General features: G+C 39.4%; 1 protein-coding gene across 1 annotated transcript; it reads right to left on the reverse strand.

Annotated features, from left to right (window-relative positions):
* Positions 1 to 2,581: 2,581 nt before the first annotated feature.
* LOC112194549 lies at positions 2,582 to 3,505 on the reverse strand. The gene has a single exon (XM_024334776.1). The coding sequence runs from the start codon at positions 3,503 to 3,505 to the stop codon at positions 2,582 to 2,584; it is 924 nt and encodes a 307-aa protein (XP_024190544.1).
* Between the last annotated feature and the right edge of the window lie 8,679 nt (positions 3,506 to 12,184).

Below are 12,184 nucleotides of genomic sequence, written 5' to 3' on the forward strand. Positions count from 1 at the left end.
TGTCCTTTGATAGCAGTTCTTGGCTTGTAATCGATGTCGAACTCGCTGAGTTCTATTGCCCATTTGCTAAGGCGTCCTGAGTGTGGAGAACTTGCTTTAGTGGTTGATTTGTGAGAACATGGATCGTATGTGCTTGGAAATATTGACTCAACCTCATAGCAGCCATTATGAGCGCTAGCGCCAGTTGCTCCCGTGGCGGGTACCTTGTTTCCTCTCCATTCATGCCTCTTCCGGCATGGAATGCCGACAATTCTTCTGTTGCCTCCCTGCGGACAATTGCACAGCTGATGGCGGATTTGGACACTATTAGGTAGATGTATAGTGTTTCGCCTGGTATAGGAGTTGAGAGTAGCGGAATAGAGGCCAAATATTCCTTGAGATTTTGAAACGCCGCTTCACAATGAGACCGCTTCATTGCCTGGAAGAAGGGTAGGCATTTGTCGGTTAGCCTGGAGATGAACTGGGAAAGAGCCGTCAACTTTCCCTGCAGACTTTGTACCTCGACTTTTTTCTCTGGAGACTTCATGTTTATGACTGCCTGCACTTTGTCGGGGTTAGCTTCTATTCCTTGCTCACTGACTATATATCCGAGGAACCTTCTAGCGGTTACGCCAAAGAAACATTTTTCCCGATTCAGGCGTATCCCATATGCTAGCAATATGGCAAAGATGATGCGGAGGTTAGCCACATGACCACTGGCTTTTAAGCTTTTGACGAGCATGTCGTCGACATATACCTCAATGATCTTACCCAAGTGTTTCGCAAACATTGTGTTCATCAATCGTTGGTATGTGGCCCCGACATTCTTGAGGCCAAAGGGCATGACATTGTAGCAATATAAACCCTTGTCGGTGGTGAATATTGTGCACTCCTGATCGCCGGGGTGCATCTTTATCTGGTTGTATCTAAAGGCATCCATCATACTGAGTAGTTCATGTCCTGCTGTTGCGTCAACCAATTGGTCAATATGAGGTAGCAAGAAGCTATCCTTGGGGCATGCCTTGTTCAAACCTTTGAAGTTGACACACATCCGCCATTTCCCGTTAGGTTTCTTTACCATTACCATGTTGGAGATCCATTATGGATAATGAACCTGACGAATGAAGTCTATGTCACGCAACTTGGTTACCTCTTCCCTGATGGCCAGATATTTTTCTTCGTCAAATGCTCGTCGCTTCTACTTGACAGGGTAAAAGGATGGCTTGATGCTGAGTTTATGTTGAATTATGTCGGGAGAGATTCCTGGCATGTCGGTGTACGACCATGCAAAGACTGCGGCGTTCTCTTTGAGGAACTGAGTGAGTTTAGCCACTATCTCGGGGGAGAGTTGGGCTCCGATACGAACAGTTCTCTCTGGGTGCTAGTCAGAGATGCTTACAATACGGAGCGATGTCTCTAGGTTGACAGGCTCTTTTTTGTAGTACTTTTCTTCATCATCTCTGGGGTCATCAATTTTGTCCGTCAACTGTGGTGTATTCACTACCGTTAAAATTTCATGGCGGGCCCTTGACCTCAACACCGTTGTTGAGTAACACTCTCGTGTAATTGACTGACCTCCCCTGACAGACCCAGTGTTGTTGGGTGTTGGGAACTTCATGAGTAGCATGTATCTGGCTATGATGCATTTGAGTTTGTTGAGAGCTAGGCAACCGATAATGGCGTTGTATGAGCAAAAGCAGTCTACTACTATGAATTCAGTATGTATTTCCGCCGTACAAGGGATTGTCCCGACCGACAAGCGCATATAATTTGACCCTAGAGGTTGGGTCACGTCGCCAGAGAAGTTGAGTAGCGGCACGTGGTCTTGCAGAAGTTTGTTATTGTGCTGCAGTTGCTTGTAATAGCTGTTGAATATGACGTTGACAACGGATCCGCTGTCTATCATCATCCTTCCTACAGACCATTTGTCGAGAACTGCATCTACCAGAAATGGTTCGTCATGTGGTGAGTGAATACCTCGCTCCTCCTCCTCAGAAAAAGTGATTGGTTCCTAACCAGTTTTTGCCATTTTGGCTGACCTGTCATAGTGGATATTGAATACCTCTTTTGGGTGGTTAGCGCTCTCATAACGCTTTCTTGCTCTGTGTGATAAGATGCATATGAAAGCACCGCCATCAATAGTGTTGATCCGTCGTATTCGTTCAATGTTGGCAACAACCGCCTTGTATTGCTCCAGCTTTCCGCCACGGTATAATGACTCAATTGCAGTCTTAAGGGTGTTGCAGTCGTTGGTGTTATGACCGCTATCTTCATGGTGTTTGCACCATTTGCTGGTGTTTCTAGGTTTTCCTACTCTAGAGTATTTTCTTGGGGGTGGTGGTGGTATTTGATCCTTGCACTGATCATATATTTCTTCATATGACGCCGTCAAGACTGTAAAGACCTCAAATTTTTGAGCATTTGTGGAGGCTTTATTGTGGCGGTTGTCGCGATTGTTGTGGCGATCATTGTGAAAAGATCTGTTGCCCTTGTTATGATATTGTTGGTCCCTTTGCCGCTTGTCTTGGTAATTGCCCTGTTGCTATTCCCTTTTTTTGTCATTGGGCGGTGTGGTTATGTTTGGAGTGGTGGTGGTGTTTCATTATTGGAATGTAGCGGGTTGGGGGTTTTTTAGTGGAGTTTGTGGTGGTGGTGGTGGTGGTGGTGGTGTGGTACCATAGGAGCTGTATTCAGCTAAGGCAAGTAGGACTGTCTCATTCATGATGTAGTCATATGTGGCATTTGGACAATTACAGTTGAGGTGGTATAGAAAACTTGCCCTGTGGAGTCCTTGCTTGAAGGCTGCCAGCTCCATTGTTTTATCAAGATCCCCACATCTAGATGTGGCGGTCCTCCACCTTGTGACAAATGATTTTAATGACTCATCAACACCTTGGTTGATGCTGAATAATTGGCTGGAGTTGTAGTAACCGTCCGTCATGAGGATGAATCTTGACAGAAATGCGTTTGACAGAGTGGAGAACGAGTCCATGGAACCCGGTGGGCATTCGAAAAACCAACTCATTGCCTCGCCATCCAACGTCTCGTTGAATAGGTGACAAAGCATTGCATCATCAAATCCCTTGTTGTTGGTTACTTTCTTGAAAGTGTCCATGTGTACGAATGGATCTGTTGGGTCGCCAAATTGGGCTATCTTGGGTGTCTTGGCATATGTGGGTCTGACAGTTTGTAAGATTCTGGTGGTAAATGGACCTGGTTGTGCTGCAAATAGTGGATTATGTGCTGGCGGAAGAGTGCCGGCCTTAGCCCTCAACACTCTTTCCTCTAGTTCCCGCATCTTTTCCAAAATCAAGGTGGTAGCGTCAACAGTTGGTCTAGGCATGTGTTGCGTTGGCGCCACCATCTGTTGTCGGGGTGCCAGCATGTTTCCGGTTCCCCTTTGTTGACCGGCGCTGAACGAATTATCATATTGCAGCTGTGAGTCCGCCACCTGCTCTTGTGCCACCTGTAGCGGTGGTGTCGGTCCTAATCCCGTTAGTTCAACTGGGTTTAGGGTGACACCCATTTGGATTACCGGTATTGGTACTACTCTTGTCCCGGTGCTTGGACTGAGCCTTGAGCTTTGGGAGTGTTCACTTTGGGTTGGTCGTGCATTTGTTCCTAGTGCTTTCTTTCACTCGTCAAATTTTGACAATAGTGTCACCACTTGATTTTGGGCTTCCGCCTTCTCCTTTAGCTCCTTTTCTCGCTCTCTGTTAGCGTTGTGCAAGTCTGCCAAGGCTATTTCCAACATAGCAGCAAGATCCTGACCTTGTGCTTGGCGGCTTGTGCCGGTTTGGTTTTCCACGATAGATTGTGTTGGGAATGCCTCGGGAGTGTTGAGATTTTGACCGTCTACGCTAATTGGTGTGGTAAATAATTCACGATTGACGGTTGATGGGTTGGTGGGGTTGGGCTGAGATTTGGTGGTTTGATCTGCTTGGTCTCCGACACCCTCGCCGCTTCCGCTAGCCATGGTAGGTTAAATGGGAGGTGACTCTTAGTTCAGAGGTTCCCACCAACGGTGCCAATGTTAATGCTCAAAATACCGCCATATGATGTCGGCTTCCGATAATGTGGACGAGGGTCCAATCTTCTGATATGTGTGTAGTTCACGAAATCCCGCTAATCTATCAAGAGAAATACAATGGGGCCAAGAGGGGAGACCGCGGTTGGCGGTCTTCGCTCATCCGATGCTAAAGTTAAACGATGTACTTATATTGACAAATGTAGCGGTGAATAGCTATTGAATGCGTAATGAATGAAGAGAGAGAAGTGGACCTTTTATAGGTGACATAGTGAGTTACCTTAGTCTTGTTTTCGATGTGGGACTGATACACTTCAGTTTACTGAGTTTTGGTCCTTTCTGCAGAAACAACTTTAGGTGGCGCGTGTCGGCGCGTCAAGGCATGTTTCGGCCTGGAGTTGGCTTGCCTGTGGAGGTTGTCTTGCTGTGTTTCCAGGGGTTACACTTTTGAAGTCATTCCGACAAGGTGACATGGTCAAGTCTAAGTGCTGATTATGGCCGACAAGTGCCATGTATGTACAGTACGTTATTGTTTGGGTTTGTGTGCAGTGGAAATGGTTTAGGCCAAACCCCCAATTTCTTTTTATTTTTTTCTTATTAATAAAATTTCGAATGAGGGCGTGGAGTTATCCCTTATTTCGCTTCCTTAAAAAAAAAAAAAAGGTTTCTTCTCATTCGAGTTGAGAGTCTGTGGCGACATCTTCCACCCCTTATGGGTGATTTTGTCTGGGCTTCCGCCTAGATTGGAGGCTTATCGCCTTTCGTTTCCATTGACTTTCTTTCATTTGGTTTGAGCCTATATCTGTTCATCTTGACCCTAGCCTTCTTTTTCCCATATCTCTCATTCTCCCTCTCAAATAATTTGCTATGCTTGTGCGTTGTTGACTCTGATTTGCTCTTATCCCTTTCTTTCGGAAATGGTCTGTTGTAAGTGGGGTTTTTCCAACAGTGCACACGAATCCATTTACGGTGGCCAACAGTGGTGGAGCCAAGATTTCACTTTAAATGGGGCACTTACAAAATATCAATTTTTAAAATAAAAAAAACAAAAACCAAAGTGATTTGTTGCAGATTGTCTAAATAAGTAAGCTAATAACTATGTTAAAGTTTTTGAAAATTAATTCAAAAGTAGAACTGATGGTGTTAATAATTTAATATCTAAAAAATAATATGTATTATATATAAATACAAATATTCAGTCCAAAAAAATTAAAAGTAGAACTAATAGTATTAAAAATCAAGGTTCTAAAAATCACTAGGCGCTAGTCGAGCAATGGCCAGGGGACTAGCGCCCAAGTGGCGCCGAGGTGGTTTTGTATTTTAAAATTTTTATTTTATTTTCTTAGCCTTTATATATAATTAAGAGTATGAAAAGACTTAAAAGAGTAATTTTCTTGAATCTAGAATATTCAAAGTAGTCCTGAAAAAACCAAAATAGGGAGAAAATGTTAAGCAATAAGCATACAATGAAACAATTGCAAGCCTAAGCCTCTAACTCTTCTTCTCCATATCTCTCCAAGATGTTAGTGGAAAATTAAACTACACATAAAATTGCACAAATAATAAACACAAAATGAAGAACATATATATAGCACGACAAGATACTAACATAATTGGTTATGAACATGAATCATACCAATAGTGGTGGAGAAAGCCATCGATCTTGCAGCAAGGCCTTCTGTGATCCTCTCAACTTAGAAGCTACTATCTATGGGGCTAGAACTATATGCTTGTGTGTCTAGGAGAGGTCACAGGGACCTTGTATTTATAGTGTATAGAACAATGAATACCTGCCCATAATAGGTTGCTTAATATCATTATTGTTGTATCTAACAAAATATATCTGATATATTCTTGCTTGGTTACCAAGACATTTAGATTCTCAATTGTAAATATTAGATTCACAAATAAATACAAATATCATGAAATAGATTTTCTCATATTATCTCGGATTACTTTCTCTTTAGGTAACAATAGTTATTACACTTGATATGAATTCATTAGATGTTCATATCAAGTCTTAAAATCTCCCACTTGAACATCTAGTGAATTCATGTAATAAGAATATTGCTCAATATAGACATAGTAATCAACTAAAGTGTGCATAGAGATAAAATAAGTACCTTGATCTAACCAAATCTCTATCAATGTATAATCATGTTGAAGAACCACAGAAAAGATTCAAAATTGTAAAAATGGATCCTTGTGCAATTACAAAACCCCATGATCATGCATCACATGAGACAATAGAAATATCACTCAATATGTACCGTGCCAATGAATGTGAATTTAAACTCATGATGCATCTGTACATGGTCCTCTTAATGGTTTAATGTGCAAGAACCTCAACACTAAGTTAATGAATATAACTTATCATAATGTGTTATAAAAATTTTGATCCACAATAACCAATTGTTGGAATGTATACATATATGGTATAAGTCAGAAATGGATCAAAACAAAAGTCAAAAGAAAGCTACAACAAATAAAAATATAACTAAAGCCATGGACGAATAGAATTTTATTGACTTGTAAAATTCATATGTCAAATACAACTTGATAAGTTCTTAAGAAAAACTCAATCAAAATACAAAATTGAAACATTAATCAGAAATCAGCTAACACATAATAGAACTCCCACTGAACTTGGTAACATCCCACTAAGCCTCAGTATCCAAAGTAGGTAGAATGCCAGTACTTCGAGCATGATTTTGAAAAGCTACAACAGTTAAGGGTTTGGTGAATGGATTAGCTAGTTGGTTCAGGGTACTACTCTTCACAATATCAAGCTCCTTGTGCTTCACCTTTCTCTGACACTGTAGTATTTCAAGTCAATATACTTGGAGTTGGTTTATCTTTTATTGTTCTTTGTAAAGTAGATTGTAGAAAAGTTGTCATAGTGTACTTTCAAAGGCTTAGAAATAATTGAGTTCACCAACTTGGTATGCTGCAAGAAATTCTTCAGCCACAAGCTTTGACACGATGCTTCACAGATGGCAATGTACTCTGCCATCATAGTGGAGGTTGCAGTCTGGGTTTGCTTCACACTCTTGTATGCTATGGCCCCTCCAGCAAGCATGAATACATAGTTGGAAGTTGACTTTCCATAATTAGAATACTGCCCTGCAAAGTCTACATCCAAAAAGCCCTTAACTTCAAGCTCATTCACTCTCCTGAAAACCAAGCTGTAACTTTTGGTTTTCTGCAAGTACCTTAAGACTTTCTTCTCAGCTATCCAGTGTTCATGTCCTGGATTGGATTGAAACCTAGCTAACATACTCATTGCAAAAGCCAAATCAGGTTTAGTACAAACCTAAGCATACATTAAGCTCCCCACAAGTCAAGAATATGGTTTGCTTTTTATGTTCTCCTTTTCAAGGTCATTCTTAGGGCATTGACTTTTGTTCAGCTTATCACCCTTGGACATAGGCACCTATCTTGGAGAGCTGTTATGCTTTTCAAATCTTTTCAATATTTTTGAAATGTAACTCTGCTGAGATAGACCCAGCAAGTGTTTGGTTCTGTCTCTAGTGATTTCTATTCCCAGAACATATGAGGCATCTCCCAAGTCTTTCATATCAAAATTACTTGAAAGGAAAGACTTGCTCGCCTGCAGCAGCCCCTTATCAATGCTTGCCATTAAAATATCATCCACATAAAGCACAAAAAAAATAAAATTTCTACCACTGGTTTTCATATACACACATTCATCAACCAAATTTTCTACGAAACCAAAAGAGCTCACAACTGCATCAAATATAAAGTACCACTGTCGTGAGGCTTGTTTCAACCCATAAATTGATTTATTAAGTCTGCAAACTAAGTTTTCAGTTCTAGGCTCAATAAAACCTTCTGGCTATCTCATGTAGATCTCCTCATCTAAGTCTCCATTCAAGAAGGCAGTCTTCCATCCATTTGGTGCAATTTCATGTTGAAATGTGCAACTAAAGCCATAATAATTCTAAAGGCATCTTTTGTGGAAACAGGTGAAAATGTCTTATTAAAATCTATCCCTTCCTGTTGTGTAAAACCTTTGGCCACAAGCCTAGCCTTATACCTCTCAATCGGGCCAGCTGCACACCTTTTGGTTTTATAAACCCATTTACAGCCGATTGCTTTATGGTTCTTAACAGGTTCAACTAATTCCCAAACTTGGTTATCATGCATTGACTTAATTTCAGCTTCCATTGCCTCTTCCCACTTCAGATTCTAATCACTTTGAACAACCTGCTTATAAGTTAAAGGGTCATTATCATCACAAAAATCAAAATCTGCCTCCTGCAGGTACACTTCATATCCTGCACTATTAATTGCTGGTTTTCTAACTCTCGCCGATCTTCTCAAAACCTGGTTATCAGCAGCAAGCTCATTTTGAGCTTCTCCTGCAACTGCATTTTCATTTGCTCCCTCCCCGACAACACCAACTTGAGATTCTACTTCAATTTCCATTGAATTTGGTACTTCAACATTTTGAGCTGGTTGTTGAACTTGTTGCACAACTTCAAGTTGAGGTTGCATAACAGGTTCAACAGGGATATTGAGGTTAAGTGATGTGCTTGACATTTTAGTTTCATCATAAGACAATTCTTGAAACTCAAGCTCAAGATCTTCAAAAGCATGGGAATGGTTTATCTCATCAAGGAAAACACAATTCTATTTGTCTCAAAAATTCTGGTGCTGTGATCAGGACAATAAAACCTATAACCAAAAGATCTTTCTGGATAACCAATAAAATAGGCTGAAACTGTTTTGGGATCTAGTTTTCCAATATGAGGGTTATAAGGTCTAGCTTCTGCCCTGCAGCCCTAAACATGAATGTGATTCACACAAGGCTTCTTATTCTTCCATAGTTCATAAGGTGTCTTAGGGATTGCTTTACTCGGGGTCCTGTTTATCAAATAATTTGCCGTTTTCAATGCATCACCCCTAAAGAAATCTAGGTAGTCCAGAGGTACACATCATGCTCCTTACCATGTTTAAAAGAGACTTGTTTCTCCTTTCTGAAATTCCATTGGATTCTGGTGTTCCGAGTGTAGTATATTGAGCTTGGATTCCATGTTTTTCTAAATACAGTGCAAAATGCCATTTCTGTTGTCCTGCCTTAGTGTATCTGTCGTAATATTCTCCCTTTCTATTTGATCTAACTAATTTAATCTCTTTCCCCAATTCTTTTTCTGCTTTAGCTCTAAAGATAATGAATTTCTCTAAAGCTTGAGATTTTTCAGACAACAAGAAAACATGAAAAAATCGGGTAAAGACATTTATGAAAGTGATGAAATATCTGTTTTCACAGATGGTGGTGTTTGCAAATGATCCACAAATATCAGTGTGGATCAACTAAAGTGGTTCAATGTTTCTATTTGAAGTTTTATTCCTGGATTTAGTAAATTTCCCCTTAAGGCATTATATGCAAATATCAAAATCTGATGAGTCAAGCTTAGGCAACAAATTTTCCCTTTCCATTCTCTGCAATCTTTCTTTGGAAATATGAGCAAGCATTCTATGCTATAAATATGCAGAATTTTCACTAAACTTTCTTTTCTTATGCAAGTCTGATTCACCATTTTCAATCAACATCACATCTTTAGGTAGAGAGCAATCCAGCAACCAGTAATCATTAATGAAAGGAGCAAAGGCAAGAGAATTCGAACCAAAAGAAACTTTTGTTCCTAATAAGTCGATGAAAAAAGTACATCTTTTCTTGACTAAACACAAAATTGAAATAAGATTCCTCTTTATAGAAGGGATATAAAAAACATTTTCTAAATCAAAAATGGCTCCAGAGCCTAATACTAGCCTAACTGTTCTTATAGCTTTAACTGCTACTCTAATTCCATTTCCCACAGAGATGTTGACTTCATTTTTCCTAGGTGCCCTCCTTGTTATGAAGCCCTGCAAATTGTTTGCAATGCGTATAGGTAAGCCTGTGGCAAGAAACTAGGAATTAGGGGAAAAATTTACTAAATTTACTTCAATAGAAAACACTGAAAACCAAGACTTACCATTTTTCACAAGCCAATCTTTGAAACCTTTACAATTCTTCTTAATATGCCCCTCCAATTCTTAAGAGGAAGCATTTGAAATTCCTAGGTTTCTATCCCTTGTTTCCAGCCTTCTTGGGACCAAGTTTGAAGGGCTTAGTCCCACTTGTGCCTTCACCAAGGGTTGCAACACTAGACCCTTCAGCCTTTCCCTTACCCTTCCATTTTTGTTTATTGATCAGATTCACATATTCAATCCCATTACTCTTAATTAACTCTTCTTCCTACACACAAATAGCTATGAGTTCATTCAAGTCCCAGGTTTCCTTCTGTGAAAAATAAGTAGTCTTCAATGGGCCAAAACTAGCAGGTAAGTTTCTAAGTGCCAAGTGCACTATAAAAGCATTAGGAAAAACAATATGCAGATCACCAAGTCTAGAGATAAGTTGGATAATTTTCATGATATGTTCTCTAATACTCCTTGTGTTGTCATATTTGGTACCCAAAAGCTGGTCCTGTAGGGAGGAAATCTCAGCCTTCTCATTCTCCTTAAACTTCAAGCCAAAGGCAATCAAAAACTCCAAAGCCAAGTTAGGTTCTGTGATAATGTTCCTCACAATAGGTGACGTGGTTTGTTTCAGGATCAGTTGGGCCATTCTATTGGCCCCATCCCATTCTCTATGTTTTGCGATCATCATATCATTACTTGCATCATTCAAAATGGGTTGAGGTTCCCTCAAACAAATATCAATTCCCTGGATGCCTAGGTAGAGTTCAACTCGTTCCTTCCATATCTTAAAATTCGAACCATTGAGAGGCTCACTATTGTGCAAAGAAAAACCAAAGTTCATAGCTGAAAAAAAAAATAAGAAAAGAAAAAAAAATCAGTTTTCTATTCAAGACTTTAAAGGCTCTGTTTGAAAACGACTTGAATGCAAAATTTATAGCAATCCACATAAAATTCAAACAAGCAAACGAATGAGAGATTTCACACATAGAAAATAGAAAAGATCCCCAAAATGCATATTCAATTGAAACGCTAGCTTTACCTATTGGCTCAATGACAATTCAATATATTGTTTTTCTTAATTGTAGAACTTAAAAATTAGAAGCTAAAATATCCCTGAACTTTCAACACATATTAGCAAGAAGAAAAGTACCGTTCACTGAATCTAGTTTCTAAAATTTCATATTACACTATTTTAATTTCAAGAACACAAAAGTCTGATTCTTCTGTTGAAGATACAATTATATTCTAAAAATCATAGACACAAGTTGCAGGTCTATAGCTGAATGGTTCTCAAAATAATCATATGGCATATTGATATTACAATATATATATAAAAACTATTCTAAAAACTTAGAACTTGGCATTGTAAAGATTGAACTTTATGATTAGTTTGTTATCAAATCACTGATCAGCAAGATACAGAACACTTAAGGGAGACAATCTTGTCAAAAGCAATTCAATCATAACAACATACATACATAATTCATAAGATACAGAATAGTGAAAACACAAAACCCATCACTTAATCGCAAGACAATTTCAACAATACGGTAAAAAATTCATGATCAAGTAAAACAAAATTCAAATTTCATCCGGTCACCCTACACTAGCCTGTATGCACACCGGGAATGCTTCTAAGGTTCTCATTCAACATCAGAAATTATGCATATATGTAAAATTCCAAGCCTTTGAAACGAAAGTTTACCAATACGCTCCTGTGCTGCAAAGAGGGTTAATTGAAATAAATACACATTCATAAAATCATATCAATGCATAACCGTAGCAAAACTTGAAGGAATTTTCAAATAGAAGCATTGGATTCTCAAAATTGTATTTTTCACTCACAAAACCTAAAACCTCAAATCTGAAAACTGAAGAGGAGATACTGTTGTAGTCTAACGGTGAGGAGACTTAAAGAATAAAGGGAAAAAAATACAAACAGTACCCAACCTATGCTCGACTCCGAATTTCTGTACCTAAGTTTTCAAAACTATCACAATGGTACCCAGATTATTTAACACGACCTAACATTCATACATGCCGTCCACTTCGCCGTTAACGGTGTTAACTTTATAAGGGTAATTCTGTCCTTCCACTGTTCATCTCTCTTCTCCTTCACACCATGGGTCCTGTTCCTTTTTTTTTTTTCCTCTCCTCCTGCAAGTGGAAGGACAGATTTACCCTTGC

Source organism: Rosa chinensis, chromosome 3, assembly GCF_002994745.2.
Source record: "Rosa chinensis cultivar Old Blush chromosome 3, RchiOBHm-V2, whole genome shotgun sequence".
Lineage (NCBI taxonomy): Eukaryota > Viridiplantae > Streptophyta > Magnoliopsida > Rosales > Rosaceae > Rosa > Rosa chinensis.

Coding starts and splice junctions, on each gene's coding strand:
- LOC112194549 (XM_024334776.1), bottom strand. CDS start 3,505: ATGGGTGTCACCCTAAACCCAGTTGAACTAACGGGATTAGGACCGACA.